This window comes from Beta vulgaris, chromosome 4 (assembly GCF_026745355.1).
Source record: "Beta vulgaris subsp. vulgaris cultivar EL10 chromosome 4, EL10.2, whole genome shotgun sequence".
In the NCBI taxonomy this organism is placed as follows: Eukaryota; Viridiplantae; Streptophyta; class Magnoliopsida; order Caryophyllales; family Amaranthaceae; genus Beta; species Beta vulgaris.
In genome coordinates this window covers 7,622,843-7,642,565 of record NC_079205.1, presented here as the reverse complement: position 1 = coordinate 7,642,565, position 19,723 = coordinate 7,622,843, and the positions used below count along the sequence as shown (strand labels likewise).

At 32.7% G+C, this 19,723-nt stretch overlaps 1 protein-coding gene and 1 long non-coding RNA gene across 2 annotated transcripts; one reads left to right on the top strand and one right to left on the bottom strand.

The window, feature by feature from the left end:
* The first annotated feature begins 2,393 nt into the window (after positions 1-2,393).
* LOC104907118 (NAD(P)H dehydrogenase (quinone) FQR1) lies at positions 2,394-5,952 on the top strand. Its single transcript, XM_010696004.4, has 4 exons — positions 2,394-2,550; positions 4,071-4,164; positions 5,121-5,383; positions 5,504-5,952. Exons 1-4 carry the CDS (start codon positions 2,528-2,530, stop codon positions 5,733-5,735), a joined length of 612 nt encoding a protein of 203 aa, XP_010694306.1. The 5' UTR covers positions 2,394-2,527; the 3' UTR covers positions 5,736-5,952.
* Positions 5,953-18,431: 12,479 nt separating this feature from the next.
* Positions 18,432-19,427, bottom strand: LOC130590938 (uncharacterized). Its single transcript, XR_008968837.1, has 2 exons — positions 19,306-19,427; positions 18,432-19,091 (listed from the first exon to the last, which is right to left on the bottom strand). It is a non-coding gene; the product is annotated as an uncharacterized LOC130590938 (long non-coding RNA).
* Positions 19,428-19,723: the final 296 nt, after the last annotated feature.

Genomic DNA, 19,723 nt, shown 5'->3' with positions numbered 1-19,723 from the left:
TTTATCATCTATAATATGTAGTCCTAAACATTGACTATACGAGTGGATGAGTGATTTTACTCATCAAATCCTAAACTAATTAATATCATTTCAAGATATTTAAATACTTATATATATATATATATATATATATATATATATATATATATATATATATATATATATATATCTGACATCCAAAGCAAATAAATGACAAGTTGCCACATGTTCTCCCATATTTCAAGTAAGTGAGGCAAATTAAATAATAAAAATATGTTTGTTAAAACTCAAACCCACAAACTCTCTCTCCTTTGAGATATAAATACACTAACCAACTAGTCTACAAGTTCATATTGATTTTTTTTTATTTTTTATTGTAAGTAGAACTAATTGTGCTTCTTAAGTTGGGATACAATAAAATTGGACTCCTACATTAATTGACCTATCAAGGAAATGAGTAATATATTAATATATCCTCGTGTTACAAGCTATATTACTTGGCCTATTAAGTTTCCATTTACCATAATTAATAGTGATAATAAAATAAATATCAAATCAACTTTGCTGCATTATAAAAATTTATAAAGGGCCCATCAAACCTTGATTTATGCTTAAACTTTTACAAAAAAAAAAGAAACACGGTATTACCTATCTAAAGGAGAAATTTTAGAAAAATATATTGTTAAATGCAATCAATTATAGTTATATTAGGAATGAAAATGGAACGTGTCTTTATGACTTGAAAATATATTACAAACTTTGTCGTGTCGAATCAACTATTAGAAGGATCGATCCATTGTATGATACGAGTTTATACAGCGGATAACTATTCGTCTTAAATATATGGACACTTACAAACTTATATAGGAGTGATTTTTTTAATGCAAAAAGTTACCCTTTAGACCTGAGTAATCAGTTGTCCCAAATAGATCACTTTTACTTATGTACAAGTGGCAAACCAATTATTCTTTGTTTTAAAATAACTTATTTTGACTTAAAAGAGTGACCCATTTTGCGAAAAGTACGATTGATATAACAGGTAACTTATTATGAACCCGATACTCCATACTAATTGAAAGTTATAAAGTATTGGAGGTCATCACGTGTAATCTATTGTATATGCTGATATGAGAACATGTAATTCAATCAATTTTATTAAAAAAAATAAACGATTTATACGCAATGATTCAGGAATTTGCCCGGGACAACAACTACTTATCATCTATAAGTGCGACATACACCGAAACCTAAATTCCATTCTCAGAAGGCAAAAAATCGACATGTTGCCACATGTACTCCTCCTTATACCAAATAAATGTCATAAATTAAGCAATAAAAATATGTATGTAAAGACTCGAACCATAACCTCTCATTTGAAATATAAAGTTCACTAACCAACTAATCTACAATCTCATATTGATTTTTGTGGGGAAATATATATATAAAGACAGGAAAATTAACATATATAGCGTAATTATTGAATTCTGTAAACGCATAAAAAAAAACTGAGAATGACATCCCTTTAACGTACCCAAGATAACAATTTCCTATCTTAAAACACAAAACAAAATAATTTGTATAAAATAAATTTATGATAAATACTTTTCTTTTTTAATATATGATGACTTGTTTAATCTCTTGCATGGGTACTATTCTTTTCAAATAACTATCAGCATCATGTTTAATTAAAATTTTGATTGTATTTGCTAGACCGATAACAAAAAATGGACACAGGTGCTTTTTAACTACAATTCCACAAGTGTTAACAAATTAACTTATCGTTATATCTTTGTTATTGAAAGGTTTTAGCTTGGGTTTACCACAAAGGTAAATACATAAAGGTTTTAGTATATAGTGATTGTCCAGTAAAATATGGATTCGTTTTTTTTTTTTTAGTAATAAAAGATGACTAATTGGTTCAAGTTAATGTATTACACTACTACAACTATCACAAAATGGGATATTTCAAGATTATCATATTATAGTACAAAATCTAATCTCACACATTGATAAAGAAAATGATTCGATGAATTCCCATAGCCAAAAATTAGTTTAATTTAAAACTCAATCATAAAATTTCAGGACAAATCAAGTATCAATTAAAAATATTTATAATATTTCATTAATAAAAATAATACCTAAAAATAATAATAATAACAACCATAATAATAACAAATAATATAGCTTGGGAAAGAAGTGACGGTGAATGACATGATGATGAGGACAAGCGTGACACTGTAAGAGCATCATTTCCAAATTCACAAGTATACCAAATCAAAGAAAGCCAGCTAAACGCTGTCGTTTCCTAATCAAATAATCCAATTACATATGCAATCACTAATGACGAAATTAATCAGCTCCAACTACTAATTAGTAATAATACAACTTCTACATAGCAGCCCCTTAACTTACTACTATAAATATCCCCAATCCCCTGTCTTTTCTTCTTGTCAACGCATTTCAATTTCTTCATTTCGCATTCGCTTAACTCCAACGACGTAAGAGAGAGAAAATTTAGAGAGAGAATCAACTTCAAATTACTCTGAAAATGGCGACCAAAGTCTACATTGTGTAAGATTTTCTTCTATTTTCTTTCTATTTTCAGATTTTTTTTATGTTTTCTTTGATTTTATTGTAATGTTGATTCGATTATGTTTAATTCTTGGTTGATCGCGATAATTTGTTGTTGGATTTGGAGATGTGAGATGCGGAATTTGAAGTTTAATTTACTGATTAAAAATAAATTATGTTATTATACGTAAAATTATTTGAAAAAAGTTGTCTATCTTTGTATGATATGACTTTTTTTTTTTTTTTACTGAGTTTTAGTATTTTCTGGAATCGTCATGTATTATTTACAAAATTGTGATCTTAGTCGCTTGTTTGAACAAATTATGAGTTAGAGTGAAGTTTTGTGGAAATTCGTGTGATCGAAGATTTTGGTGAATTTATGTAATTGACCGTGTTGCATACATAATAGTGACAGTATCTATTGGTTTTTTAGTTTAGTCTAATCTGGATGTATAGAAATAAGGCGAATTCGTAGGAAAGACGGTATGATGATCAGTTCCACAACGAATTAAACAAGAATAATCGATGTCAAAATTAAGAGTTTGGACAAAAATCTGCGGAAGTTACTAAATAGTTAATTAGTTACAAAAATGATACTCGTAAGGTTGTTTACACAAAATGTGCTATTGAAACGAAATGAAGCGAGTTCAGTGATTATAACTGCACTATATGTTAGTGATTGAGATACTTTTTTTCATAGAACAGTCAACACCGTTTCTAGAATTTGTACGATTGTAGATCATGGTTGTCAATTTAGTTGCTTTTTCCAAGTTGCGTGGACAATTTCAATAATCATGTGCTACATGAGATAAGCCTCTTTGGTTGTTCAGAGCTATATAGATGGTGAATAAGGTGTAAAACTTACTATGTTATAAGTAGTTCATACCCGCGTGTTACATTAATATCATTAGATGATGCTCCTTAACATAGAAATGTAGAAGCTCAAGGACCACAATTGTGAACGACATTAGACGATTGCAAGAAGTGTCAGCACCATGTTATCTCTTATTGGTAAATAGTCCATGTTGCAAGTGTGATTGGATTCTGAAAATTCAAAATATGTTCAGGGAACAGCCTTGGTTGATTACTGTCTTTTATGACGATCTGAAAATATAAGCTTGTAAACTTATGAGCTACGAACAGTTTCTCCTACTGGGGTAGGGAACTCACATCTATGTATGTGTTCTTGGATGCACCTAGTCAGGGTCTGTGTCTATGTATGAAGGTTTAATTCATGCTGACCTTGTTTCATAGCATCGTTTCTCTGCAAGGTTGAATCATGCCTCCTACATGCTACTTCGATAAAACTGAGTGATGAATTAAGTGATAATTTTGTTATCCAGTCCATTTCAAAGTCCTATATTACTAGATTAAGAAGGGGCATAGTGGAAGGAAAAAATTCAGTCATGTCAATAACAAATTTCAAAATAGCACTATCATTTTATTTGCAATGCTTACTTTGTCTTACATTTGTTTCTGAGAGTTTGAGGTGGTCAAAATAATTTGATGTGCCTTTTCAGATATTATTCCATGTATGGGCACGTACACAAGCTAGCAGAGGAGATCCAGAAGGGAGCTGCATCTGTAGAAGGTGTTGAGGCTAAACTCTGGCAGGTATACATCAGCTATCTTGCTAACTGCCTTGCTGAATTATTTTAATTAGTGTAATTTAGGTACATCCGTAGATGTAATGCTGAACCATTTAAATTTTCTAAGATCATAGGAAATGTGACTCTTCTAAACATCCTAAGACACTTATCCAAGTTTTGGGAAAGAATAGGTGACAAGCACTGCTGCTGTTCGCTATTATTTTATCCACGAGCATTATTTGGTAAATATTTTGGTTGCTACATATGATGTTATCTCCTTGTCTGGCATACTTCCCTCAGTAAAGCAAACATCTGTAGCCAGAAGGTTGAAATGACTACACGTAAAGAATGACAAGTCTATCGAGTCTAAACCGATCCCCTCAAAAAAAAAAAAAAGAGTCTAAACCGATGAAGACAAGATGCTCTGTCCTGTAAATATCATATTGATTTGTCATTCGAGGCGGTACAGGCTGTGGCACTTTGCTTTGTGAAATTGTAAATGTTGAGATCTCTTTCCTTGCTTGCAATCCACTTTGCAGATGCCTTTTAAGTGATGAAGCTTTGCCCTGATTACCTTTCTGTTTCAAGTTCTTCTGATTTTTCTTTTGGAATCCCTCATTTGCCGAGCATGTATGTTTGTAGCTGCAATGACTTTTTTCTCTGTAATTCACAATTTTGAAAGAGACAAAAAAAATTGTCTACAACATGAATGGTAATATATTTCTTGCTTTATATTACAATCAAATATCCTCTCTTGTTTCTCTTATCTGAAGAAAAGAACTTGGTGAAGGATCCTAAGCTACAAAATTTCGCATGAACCAGTAGGTTTCACCAAAAAGATAACTTGTTTGCTATACTTTTTCTGCAAATCTTCTACTGTGTTGCAATCAAACATCCTTGCTAACTATTGTAACTTTTCGATCTATATAGATTGCAACTCTTTTGGTTTCTTAAATTGACTTTGTTGAGGGTGTGAAACAGGTTCCTGAGACACTTACAGATGAGGTCCTTGGTAAGATGAGTGCACCGCCAAAGACTGATGCTCCAATCATTACCCCAAATGAGCTAGCTGATGCTGATGGCTTTATATTTGGCTTCCCTACAAGATTCGGAATGATGGCTGCCCAATTCAAGGCTTTCCTTGACTCAACTGGGGGTCTTTGGAGAACTCAGCAGCTTGCTGGAAAACCTGCTGGGTTATTCTTTAGCACAGGATCTCAAGGTGGTGGACAAGAAACCACCGCGTAAGTTCACCAATGCTTCATTATATATTGTCTTCTGTAACTTCTTTTTGTCAATAATTATTGAACATAAATCATATACTAATGAAGGAAAACTTGCCCTTTTCTTTGTACTTTTTATAGTTTGACAGCTATCACTCAGTTGACTCACCATGGCATGATCTTTGTCCCAATCGGCTACACATTTGGTGCCGGCATGTTTGAGATGGAGAACGTGAAGGGTGGAAGCCCTTATGGTGCTGGTACTTTCGCCGGAGATGGTTCAAGACAGCCTACAGAACTTGAATTGGAGCAGGCTTTCCACCAGGGAAAGTATATCGCCACTATCACAAAGAAGCTTAAGGGAAGTGCTTAATGAATTCTGATAATCACAAACATACAGCGGATCATACTCATTACTCATTCAGATTCACACACTATTTGTTTTTCATTACCATCTTCAATCGTTATTTTTATGCCTTTTCTGTGTTTGGAATAAAAGCTTTCTATTTGTACTTTTGAATGATAAAAGGTTATGCTATTTATTTTTATGTGGTGCACGGTGCACCACAAAGAAAAAAAATTATCCGCAATCTCCCGTGTTATAACATAATTTCTTCTATGCGTGTCACTCTCACTTAAATTTATACTTCTAAGATTGATTCATTTACATATGGACGACATTACGACAATAGAGGATCACACATTACACAGCAACCAATTTTGTTTACAATTTTTCACATTATCATGTTTTGTAGTTAGGTTAAATTGCCTGAATTTATTGATATCTGTATAATAAACATGAACCGAAAATACTTCAAATCTAAATACTACTGAAAAGTAATACCGGCATTAGCATACAAGAAGTACGGTGCTTTGGGAAGTTCATAGAAGACAAAAAAACGAAAGCTCCATATTCGGTGTGCTCCTTCATGATATGTTAGGCGAATTGGTAACATGGTAGCAGGTAACCCATATACTAGCAAAGAGAAGTCTTGATTTGAATGAATTGGTTGTATGGTTAGAAGAGGCACCTTCTGATGGTGTTTAGGCTGTAAGCTTTGACTTGAGCAACTAATGTGATAAAAACTTTTCTGTCAAAAGAAAAATCTAACTCTTACATTGTTCGATTGTAATTTCAGCAACAATTGAGCTGGACTATCAAAGCTCTGAGCACAAATTCCCATTTTTTTAGAGGGGAAACTCATAGTGTTAAATTATTACAAATAAAGATTTCACAAACTTCCCCCAAAAAAAAGATTTCACAAACCAAAGTAATTACATGTTAACATGATCGAATCTAAACTAACTTTAGATGTGAGTAGTAGGAACTAGGAAGGATCAGATAAGGGGTAGTAGGGAAGACAGAGAATAAAAGTAAGCTTGTAAAACTAAAACAAGGAGAGAAAAAAAGGCATTTTGGTGTTTTTTTCTTTGATTATGCAATGATAATGTATATTGAGCATTTTAACTTGGATATAACATTTGTGTTTTACAGTAACTAGTTGTTGGACCGCGTGCTATCGCGCGCGGCCCTCTAGGATAGCAAAAATGATATGTACAACTAAATATAAGCATGATCATAAGTAGTTTAATACTAACTGACACATGTGAACATATTGTAATTAGCTTGCATAATACATATGCATACAAGCCATGATAGTGCAATCAAGTTAGTTGTTACAAAAGATGTTGAGAGGATTGGGCCTATTCTAAGATATTCTTAGGTCCTTGGCATGTATATTACAAAAAATCATTCATGCCTATAAGCAAAAGGTAGTAGTTCTATTAGGCATGATTCACTCTTAGGGGAAAGTTATAAACATGTAGCGTTAATCTATGCTAGCTAGCAAAAGGGGGCTCCAGGTGGCCGATGCAGTGCTTAGTTGTTAGGCCCATCAGCTTCTTCATCGGCAAATACATGAGCAACTTCATATGCAGGAGTTTCATCTACCTTCGTGCCATTATATGTGGACTTAACGGCAAGCTTGTGTTTTGGATCTGATTCATCGGGCTAAACATTCTGGTAATCGATGGGTTGCGTGATAGTCTTCAGTTTGGGATTGGCTTCATCAACTTCATCTTCAAGCACGACTCTTTTGAGAATCCACTGCGGCACATTGTTCAAGGAGAGGGTTTTTTTGGGCCCACCTCAATCAAGAAAGAGGCACGCAACAGTTTTTGGATAGCTGAGAAGGCTTCTAGATCATCCTGTCAATTTGACAATAGCGATGTTAAGTTATGCATTGCTGTAAGATTAGTTGGGTGTGATGGAATTGATAATGTATACACTATTATGCTGGAGGTTTGTGCTTTTGTTTTCCTTTATAATTAGGGGAATTATTGTAACTTGAGAAGCTTCATATTTGTATTTATGCAACTGTTAGTGTGTAGCTGGGATTAGGAGATAACTATAGCTGCAAATTATTGCAATGTAAATTCAAACTGTCTGTTTAATATTAAGGATGAACACATGTATATTTGAAAGCATCTACCTATTTAGTTTTTTTGTTCCTTTTGCATCTTTTGTAGGTATATGCAACGTAAGCTTAGGTGGATTTAAATTTGTACGCTATATGGGTAAGCTATTTGAGTCATAATTAACTGGCTATGTAAAACTAAGGGGAAGTGTAGACACTATACTAGAACCAAAAGGAACACAACCAACAAAAGAAGTTGCAAATTACATACAGAATGCCTCATCCGGAAGATGTCTTCAACTGGTAAATTGAAAAGCTTTTCTAAAGCCTTGCTGAAACCATTTTCCCCGAAATTGCTAACAATTTCAGATGGCAGTAGAATGAAACCATTTTCTTCAGTCTGCAGTTCTCCATTCCCTAGTGAAAGGAGGAACGATGAAAATTTAAGGTCTTCTCTAGCTCGAATGTTCTCTGTCAGCCTAAATTTATGAGTTTAGGCCAAAGCACTGATCTTACTATGCTAGAATTGACAGCTTCTCTTTGCGATCTTCCAGGCACAAGGGACAATACTTGACGAAAGTCTCCACCAAAGACAATGATCATGTCTTGGAGGAGCAAATCTAGTGACTCAACATTTTCTTTCCTTGACATCGAAGCTTCATCCCAAATGATCAAACTTGCTGCCTGTATCAACGCAGCTAGGCTACCCTGTTTAGGAACGTCACAGGCCAGTGAAGCATCTGAATCAACGGGTAACTTGAACCGGGAATGTGTTGTTCTTCCGGAGGGTATGTTAGATGCAGCGATACCTGAAGTGGCAGTAGGGAGGACTATCTGATTCATTAAGCAAACTTCAGCATAGAGTGCATTGGATAAGAACGTTTTGCCTGTTCCACCACGGCCATCTATGAAAAATGCACCAGGCTTGCCCTGTTTAACATGGTGGATTATTGCATCAAATGCTTTTGGTTGTGCTGAGTTCAGCTTGCCACAACAATCAATACAATCTTGGGGTATTGGTTCATCTAGTGCATCGACAAATCCTTTGTTCTCCGCATTTCATCATCTGCTTGCCCTTGTAAGTGTTCCAAGCCAAATGTTTTAAGCGACTTGCCCATGGCTTGCAGATATTGCTCGACTGCTCTAGCGGTAAGATGCCTAACCTTCTTTGGAAAGTTGGGAAATTTTGTGGCTAAAATCTTCTTAGAGGGTAGCATAGTAGTTTAACCACAATGCATTTGGGTCACTTGGTTGACAAAAAATCAGGACAGTTGAGAAAAGGCAACCGATAGCAGGAGGCATTTGCACTTCACATGCCTCAACTAAGCACTTATCAATTGCATCATCTTCTTCTAGCAACTTGAGCTTAATAGCTGCTTCTTGAAAGCATGCACATCTATACCCATTAACTGTTAAAAGGTCTTCAAATGACCGCGGCCCCCATACATGCAGAAGTAACAACCTCAAAAATATCTTTCTCCCTCTGTTGGAGCCACAACCTCAACCGGTTTCCTAGTGCTACTTAGAAAAAACCTAATTAATAATATATATTTGATAGCTACACAATAACTTATTACCTAAAACTATGTGTATGTCCCAAACAATTGTTCATATCTTTCTGGGACAAAGAGAGTAATAACATATATCAGGAACTCTTCAATTGTATAAAAAATATAATATTTTGCAAAAGTAACAGTCCTTTTACATATTATAATATTGTTACCTTGTTTATCCAAAATCAAATTCTACTTTTCGATTATTTGAAGCTCTCTAGTACTTACACAAATTCTTCAAAAAGACTAATAGTTTCTCATAGCTTTATTAGTTACGCGCTTCTAACTAATTAGTGAAACCAAAAATCATACTTATTGATCGACCATAACGTTTAATTAACCCAAAAGTCAAAACTGTTATCTGAAAAATCATAACTATAACCCGAAATCATAAAAGTAAACCAACATACCATAACGATTAACACAATACAATGACTTGCTTTTATCCCAAAATCATAACTATTAATTGAAAACAATACTCCCTCAGTATTTTATCTTTTCTACTTTCATTGTGCGCGTTTTGCCAATGCACTTCTTTGACTATAAATAACTTTCATGATATATTAATAGAAAATATAACGGTCGAATATTAATAAAGTACTCATTGAGATGAGTCAAACTAGATCCCACATGACTATGAATTTTTTTATATTTTGAGAAGAATTTAAAATATTATCTCTAGGTGTGAATAGTGTCAAGATTCAAGTGACAAAGTTAGAAAAATACAAAGGGAGTAACAATTAACCCCAAATCCTAACTATCAATGCAAACCAATACTCCCCCCGTTTCTTTTTAATCTACACACTTTCCTTTTTAGTCCTTTTTTTAATCTACACAATGTTGCTTTTTCTATATTTGGTAACATATCACATCTATTTTCTCCTCTTTTTCCATCCATGTTATTCACTTTTTAATTTTTTAACCCAGTCTTTTGTTTCTCTCTCTCACTTTTCAGTTTCTCTCTCATACTTTTGTACTTCCTCCTTGATTCTCTCCCAAAGTGAAGTGAGTAAATTAATATGAAACGGAGGGAGTAATTATTAGCCCCAAAAACATAACTAATAACCATTAACCACAAAGACAATTATCAATCCAAAATCATAATATTATCCAGAAGTGCATACATGTTAGCCCTAAAATGATAATTACTAACCAAAACCATAATTATCAATCCAAAACAATAACTATTCACATGAATGTTATAACTTATAACCGTAAATCTATAACTACACCCAAAAACCAACTACCAACCTAAAAATCATAAATATTAATCCGAATACCATAATTATGATTAACAGAAACACAATTGTTAACCTAACCTAATAATTTAAACTATTTACCCAATATATAAGTCTTATTCCGAAAAATTTAGCTAACTAGAAAGCGATAAATATTAAAAATTAAAACAACTATTAACCTAAAAATCATAATCCATATACCATAACTATTACTCCATAAAAATAACTATTAGCTTAGAGACCATAACTAATAACCTCAAAATTATAACTATTAATCCAATACCATACTATTAAACTAACATAGTTAACTGAAATTTGATTGATTTGCTACTGTCTACATGCTTTTTTGCGTTCAATTTGACCATCAAAGACTAGTTGTTTTGTCTATATACTCCCTCCGTCCCACACTACAGTTTGATCAACACATGAATTTTAGGAGCTTTATTTAGCTTCTTATTTTAATTTGGTAGTTAGTAGTGGATATATGTATATTATAATTAGTGGATTTTGAGCCTCAATTTCTTGAACATTAAGTGTTGGGATGTTTCTTTATTATTGTTAAAAACTCATGAAGAGGCAGGTGGGATCATGTCATTTTAAGAAGTGTATCAATCAATATTAAACGGACGAAAATAGAAAGTGTATCAGTTAGTATGAAATAAATGAAGTAAAACTTTATTTTTTAATTTAAATTTAAGGTACTTGTGACATAATAAAAATCCTAGTTAACACTCTCTTTGATCTCGAAAATATATTATTTGTTTGTTATTAAGATTAGTTTAGATTTTGATCGATTCTTTATTTGTTATAATAAAAATAATTATTATATGTTTGTTTTTTTATATCTATAATAATATATTAAAAGGTATTCTTAAGAAAGTTCATATGTCACGTGGTACTATCTTCTAAGGCTTTAATGCCAATGGTTTATTTTCAAGTCATCTCAATAAAAAAAAAATATTATGTACTTACAAGGTGTCGAACACGTAGCCTTTGAAATGTAAAGTGAAAGCTTAACCATGAATAGAACATAACATCATATTTTAGCATTTCAGAATAAAATATTATAAAGTCTTATCATGATATTAACAAGAAATTATCACAGACATAAACTCTTAATCCAATTCTTGGTAGATAGTTAATCTATTACTTTTATCCTCAAACTTTTAAGAAATTATTTTTCAAAATATCATGCAATTACTTATCATGTCATTACGTCAATGTTTTCTCACTGTATAATAAATTACGAAAAGTAACAACCTAAGGCATCACCTGGACATTCACTAGTTTTTTTTTTTCTTCTTAAAAGAGTTAATTTCCTGAATATGATCACCTAAATCCATTTTACATCATCTGATCATTGTAAAAAGCCATATTTTGGTTAAGGTTATTATAGAATGATCCATAATGTCATGAGAAGATTAGCCATCATTGAGATCTTTATGTGATCCATCCCTCAAGTTTATTATGCATATCCAAATCTAATAATAAAAAATATTTACTCTCCTCCGAAATTAATACACACTTGTATTTGACAAGGAGATTTATGAGGGAGTTGGAAGTGGGGTGTTGCGTTAATATATATTTATATTACATAGATCAGAGAAAAGTTGTTTAATGTATGGGTGTATCTTTTTTACATGTAGATAAGTGTTGGGTTAATTAAAGAACTACTTCCTCAGTTCCTATATTCCTACCTTGACTTATTTCTTTTTTCAAAGAGATTCTAAATACGAATAACATATAGGAATGGATCTGTTCCTATTTGTATGTTCTTTTTATTTTAACTTTTTTTCTCCCTAAATAAGAAGAACAAATAGGAATAGAGGGAGTATATATTATTAGAAAAATATGAAAATAAAGATTGAATACGTGAATAATGGACATGTTGAAATGTATCGATAAATATGAGATGGAAAGAGTAGTATCATTAATTACAAAGAAGTACTGTATAATTACTAAAAAAAATTAATATTTAAAAAAATACACATTGAGGTAGATGAGAATGTTTTATTATGTAAATTATTGAAAATTTATGTTAAAAATTTCAATCAACTCCATTCGTATTTGTTTTTTCGATTTAGAATCTTTCTAAGAGAGACAAAAAAAGGAAAAGTAAGAAGATAAAATAGGAACAAATGTGTACTAAAAAAAACAAGTGATGTAATAATTTTAAACCGGAAAAAGAATAAGTACTGAAGGATCACTTAAATTTTTTTTTAAAAACCCTATTTTACAATAATAATTGTGTTCTTAGTCTCATTTTAGAATTGTAAGCTAGTTTATAGATATGCCATAGGACTATAGGAGCAAAACTTTGTCATGATCATGGTGCTTTAAATCGAGGAATACAAAGAAAAACTTTAAAAGACAAAAGTGTGTAAGGAGTTAAAGGATCATGGATGCACCAATCAAGTAGATTAGGGTGTCTTTTAATTAATTATAGGGTACAATAATGTATGTAGGATAACTTTTTATCATTCTTACTTGCTCATAAAACAATATTGAAGATGTTCCTAGCTATTTAATTATCATTCCTTTATGCCAAACGAATCTTCAATTGCAAGCTTTAAATTTTTTAATCATACATGTAAAACATTCTCCTTTCTTATGACCCATCAACTATGATTTTCCTTTTCAAAACTATAATTTTTCCATTGAGCTCAGCTTTTATTCTTATACGTGGTATAGCTAGCGACTGGCCAGTTGTACAAATAAGAACAGAATGGTGTGAGGATAAGTTGATAATAGTTGTTACTTCCAGGATTAAACGGGGTCACTTTCTCAAAAAGTTCAATTATACATATTAGAATTAATATTATGATTTAATTTGGTAATATTATTCCATTAAGAATTAGAAATATTGACTTATCTGCTATTCTGGATCTTAGACTGATACTTGAGCCTTGTAGTAAAGTTAAACTAAGGACTTGAGTTGAGAAAGGAATTAGAATGCAAAGTTGAATGATGTAGGTGCTTTGAATTTCATAATTATTAATTTATAGTAGTTGAGACTCAAATTTATAGATGTTTTGTTTGACGATGATGTTATGAATTCGCCACCTTAATTTAGATTAATGTTGGAGGAAAAGTTCGGTCTCTTGGACTAGAAGTCATCACAAATTAAAGTAAATATAGAGAATTAGGGATGTCATAATAATACATTCAAGATATAAAAAGAGAAACTCAGTGATGAAGCATTACAAGCATATATATCCAATGTAGTTCTTATAAAGTAACAATACTCAATTTGCGGTACTTCTGAGTTCTATCTTTTGTCTTATCTTGAAGGTTAATTATGCAATCACAATGGAGGAATTTTAAAATTTAGACCAGATTGATATCATTATATATTTGTTGTTATTGTTCTATTTAATATAAATATAATTATGGGACTCCAATCATAAGCTTATATGTTTGGTTGAGTTGGTCCTTTGACATGACCGGTATCGGAGTCAACTTCACATAAAAATCACAATTTAAAATCTCATCCACCCCTCCTTTTTAAGTTGAATATTTGACGCGAGGTATGAGTAAGGTCAGTGCTACATTCATAAGTTTAAACTCTTAGTTGAATTAGTCTTCCGATAAAAGAAACGAAGTTCGATCCTAAATTAAAATAGAAGGGGTAATTTGGATATATAAACATGATTACGTGAAAGCAATTTCTACTTCATATCTTTAGAACAGTGATAAAAATTTAGTGTCTATGACAACATATTTCCTAGCTTACATATTCTGATTCTAGCACAGATTCCTATACAAAGTCAGATTGTATCACATATAAATAAACCTTCTTGGCATCTAAAAGATTCTATAAAAATTTCTCAAAAATTCTCTAATAGTCTTCTCTTTCCTTCTCGTTAAACTTATCCCTAAAAATATATTACGTTTGTCGTGTTAACAAGTGTTAAGCTTTTATCCCTAGTTAGTTTTACGTGGATCTAATTCACATTAAATTAATGTAGACCAAAAAGTTACATATGGCAAAAATTATATGCGCAACACATAGTGATCCCTATATTGATATATCAACCTTTTTTTTTATAACATATATTCTAGTGGTTCACGCATGTGTATGTTTCAGTCTCTAAAAATAATCATAATATTTTAAACAAGGGTCAATATAATACAGATAAGATTACTTAAAGGTAAATATATGGACTTACTTTATTGTCAGATTATTATCTATAACAAGGAATAAAACTATATGTTAACAAAGCCACACATGTGATTATGTCTAAACGGATGCTTTAGGTATCTGTTAGAGTATATGTAATAAAAAGGGTTTGTTATGTCAAAAAATAAGTGACTACTTTTAAATAGGGGTCATTATGAGTTATGCAAAAAAAATTGACAAGCGTGAACTTTAGATTCACAATGACGTTATTGCCGACCAGGTCCATGCAAGTCTTACTCAAATGTATAGTATTATGCCTAAGAAAGTTTCGAAAAGTGGTAGAGAGTGGATGATATCACTCTTCAAGTTTGTAATTAGTTGGCCTAGTTTTGTTAGGGAGGGGACAACAGTCAAACCTAGTTGGTTTGTCCCCTCAAGATCTAGTTGTTTGCTTGTAATTGGTTTTTGTTATCAATATGTCTTACTTAATTAGCAAAAAAAAAAAGTCTTACTCGCATGTATATCGGCGTATATGCTACATATATGGAGGAGTTTTTTATTAGGAAAGATAATTGGCTCGAATACCAACCCCTACTAGGCGACTAGCTTGCAAGGTCCACCAGTGTAGAGACTGCATATGAGGCTAAACAACCCAGAAGACAACATGCCTAAAGGCCCACTGCAACCGTAAGATTAATCCCCAACATATTGTTGGGATGAGGATTCGAACCCAAGGCAATATGTAATTCGAGGCGGTACTCCACTGAGTTACCACCACTCCTTTCTATGTATATGGAAGGCATTGTTATATATATATATATTTATAGTAAAAATTTGACTGGGATTCACTTAATGGAATTAGTCAAGTATACAAGTATCATGTTGCTAGAAAATTGAGGGTTAGGTTTGGTATTCAACGCCACAGTGTCACACACACCTCCGACGCCAGCCTAGGTTTTGTAGGAAAGCCAAGAATTTCAATAGCCTTCTAATAGAGGTAGCACATGCCTTACTAGAGCTTTGATTTAAATCTAATCATTGGAGTTATATGGAAACTCCAATAACATGTTGATACCAAATCAGGGTTAAGTTGTTACCAAATCACAGATATGCTGATTTGGTATCAAATTGACTCTTACTTAATATCAAATTTTTAACTTGTTATGAAAGTTAAAATTTTGGTACCAACTAGACTTTAGGTTGATTCCTCCAACCTATATATTTACCAAAATATCCTTAATAGAATATTTAAAAGACTAATAATTAAATTTCCATGTCATAATGTGAGATGCATGACGCCATGACCCCCTTGTCACTAGCAAATATGAGCCCCCCCCCCCCCCCGCCAGTAGTTCAGACAATTGAATTCATAAACGATGCAACTTCACTTTTAGAAGTAACTAGTTGTTGCCCTGGACGAGCCTCGAGTCATTGCATGTAATTCGTTTATTAAGAAATTAGTTAAATGATATGCCCCCACATCAGCGTATACATTTAGATGACACGTGACGACCTACAATACTTCATAACTTTCAATTAGTATTGAGTATCTATAACAAATTTATTGTGATATCATTAACTTTTGGCTAAATGGATCACTCTTTTGAGTCAAAATGCGTCATTTTTAAGCAAATAGTTGTTTACCTTAATGAGTCACTTGTATATAAGTAAAAGTGAACATTTAGGACAAAAAATTACTCAGGTCTAAAGCATTTGAATAGTATCATATGTGCATAGAATGAACACATAAAACGACTATTAAGTGATTTAGCAAATTTGAAAAGTTGTTTAGCAACTAACCATTTGGTGTTTAGCTTTTTCTAATAAACATCATATAGTGATAAAATAAATTTTTTAATCAAGAGACAAGTTGTTTCCTTAATCAACATATCCTTTCACCTATAGCTTGAGACCATGAGGGATATACTTAAATGATACATAAATTTGATAGGTGTTCCAATCTACTCCAACAAGATTACATCTTCTCAATGTGATGCTCTGATTGAGAAAATGATAAGTAGAATCAAGGTGTGGAGCTCCAAGGAATTTATCATACACTGCTAGAGTCCAACTTATAGATGTTGTATTGTTGAGCATTCATCAATATTAGGCTCAGGTCTATGTGTTGCCAAAAGCAATTCTGATTGAAATAACTAAATTGTGTAGATCTTTCTTATGGAGTGGGCATTTCTATTCACAAAATCCTAGCTTAGTTTCTTGGAATGAGATTTGTTGTCCTAGAAAGGAAGGTGGAGTGGGGTTCCATGAGCTAGCTTAATTGTATAGTTGTTTTGGCCTTCATTAAGGCTGGGTAGGTTGTAAAATGGTGTTTTGGTTATAATATCTTACAACTTACTTAAAAAAAGATACATAAATTTGAGATTTCTCCTGAAACAAAAAACTGTAGTATAATGTTCTTGAGTATTATGACAAATATAAGAATACAAACTATTGTGGATAGAACTATTAATTCTCACCCGTTTCCTTTTGGATATTTCAATTATAAGCTTTTTCCTCTACGTCTCTAAAGCATAGTGCATTCCATTATATAAAAGATCTGCTGTTGAATTCATTTTGGCACGAATTTATATAATATATACTAGAATTATCCCCTTGGTGTTAGGAATACTTATCGTATGCGCTAAGAAATCAAGCAATCAAAGTATAATATACAGAGGAATTAAGAAACTAAAGCAACAAATAACACAGAAAGATTTAACGTGGTAATCCTTAAATAGTGAGAAAATCATGCACACCGTACTAGGACTTTAAATATATGATAATTATACAAGAAGAATTCATTAATCTCTCTAGACTCTCAAACATTTCTCTAGGTTTTCTAGTCTCTCTAGATCTAAGAATATTTCTCTCTTCACACTTATGTTTGGCATGACATCAATAAACAATAACGGCTAAAAATATATTTATACTAGGATACAACTTAGGAATCCTAGTTAAACAAGGAAACCAAAACCAACAAAGCACTAAACACACGCTGTGAAGGAAGCTGTTCAGGATTTCTCGTGGGCGCAACACTTGGTTGCGACCTTCTCGTCAGACCCCACGGGTGCGGGTTCCAGCATGTGAGTGACCGTTACTTATGCCTCTTCGACCTCCCTTGGTTACGAGCGCGATTGTTGCGGGTTGTTGCATTACTTCCTTGATCATCACACCACACCCCACACATACACACGAATCTCCATTTACCATCTCCACACAATATACCCTACAATCTCGCACCTGAAGATCGGTAAGAGTGAAGAACACTCCACTCAATATATATGCAGCCACAATCTCAACTTGTCATTATCACTCTTCGTACACTGCTGATGTTATGATTTTTTATAGAGTTTTTACCCCTCTTTATATGCTAAAAGGGATGCTTATGGTGCTCTTAGGAGCTATTTACGACGACGGTTTCTAGTGGACCTATAACTGATCTGCATCAACTGTAGTTAGTTGTCTCTAAAGCATGTATTTAGCGTCACATGACTTTAGTTGTCTCTAAAGCCATTTTTTTCAGCATCAACTATAGTTAGTTGTCTCTAAAGCCATATATTTAGCGTCACATGAATTTAGTTGTCTCTAAAGCCATGTATTTAACGTCACATGAATTTAGTTGTCTCGATAGCCATTTTTTTCAGCATCACATAGATTATTGTTGCATCTAAAGATATTTTTAGTGTCACTTGAATTGTATAAGGGAAGGGGGGACACCATTCCCATGTTAAAACAATTAACTATCACTTAGAGGAAAAAAACTCTCATAAAAATGGCAATCCCGCCATAACATAACCATTAATTCTATAAAAACAAGGTGATCCAACTTTAACATAACCATTAATTCCATAAACAAGTAATAGAAAGAACTAAACGAATGAAATAAATACAACAAATTTGTGCATCTTTTCTACCAACTTTCAGCTAAAACCATTTGTAATCCTTGCATCTTACTCTTGCCCATTTCAAGACTAGTAAATCTTCATCAGGAATGTACTTGCCCCAGAACCAATGATTCTTCCACATAATGCTCATTTCTTCAATGGGAACGCCCTTAGTCTCGGGAAGAAAGAGGTAGATGAAGATGGACATAACCACGACAAAGAAGGCGAAGAAGAGGAAGAGCCCGAATTTGAGGTGGCAGACCATAGCGAGGAAAATTTGGGCTATTACAAAGGTGAAGAACATGTTGACGGCCACAGTTATACTTTGAGCTGCAGACCTTATCTCTAATGAAAAGATTTCAGAAGGTACTAGCCATCCCAATGGACCCCATGACCAAGCAAAGGCAGCTACATAGGTGCATATGAATGGCACCACCACTATGGCGTACCATTGTGGGAGGTTTTCTGCGGTTTCGCTTACTCCAAATTTCACTCCAATGAAGATGGCTACAACAACCTGTAAAAAACATGCACAACGGATTGATTAAACCAACGATTTTGTCAAATTATATCGTATGTAACAGTCTTGTCTAGACCCCAAATCGAGTTTTCTGACTAGAGGATTGAAATTGAAATTGAAACTTTATCTTATAACAACTGCTAAAGGAACATATATCTTGAAAACAAAATATATCAGAGAACATAAAATATCAGAGGGATATATTCATTACCAAAACTGCTTTGTCAATCTTTCATCGACTCGCAACAGTGTACAGATAACTACAAAATACATCAGTCGCTATATTAAGTTTACGATCTTCAATTATCATCAACATATAATCATACATAGGGTGTAGACTATACTTTCACAACACCTAACATAAGAAAAAAAGCATATATATGTATTAGTTTAATATGGAAAAAAAAACTACACTACTCTAAAATCTATAATTCCAAAAAGATAAACAGTCATTAACAAAATGAAATTAAAAGGTAGCTAGGAAAGTGCACATACTAAAGAAATCATATGAAATCACAGCGAGAGAGAAAGAGAAGCGAATAGTACTTTTGTTGTTAGATAATTTTAATATCATAACTAATTAAGAAACTACAGTGAAAGAGATAACAAGAATACAGAAAACTAGCAGT

Excerpts from the sequence above, each read along its gene's own strand:
- LOC104907118 (XM_010696004.4), top strand. The coding sequence starts at position 2,528 with ATGGCGACCAAAGTCTACATTGT. Across the intron at positions 2,551-4,070 it reads GCGACCAAAGTCTACATTGT|ATATTATTCCATGTATGGGC; the intron begins GTAAGATTTTCT and ends GTGCCTTTTCAG. Across the intron at positions 4,165-5,120 it reads TTGAGGCTAAACTCTGGCAG|GTTCCTGAGACACTTACAGA; the intron begins GTATACATCAGC and ends GGTGTGAAACAG.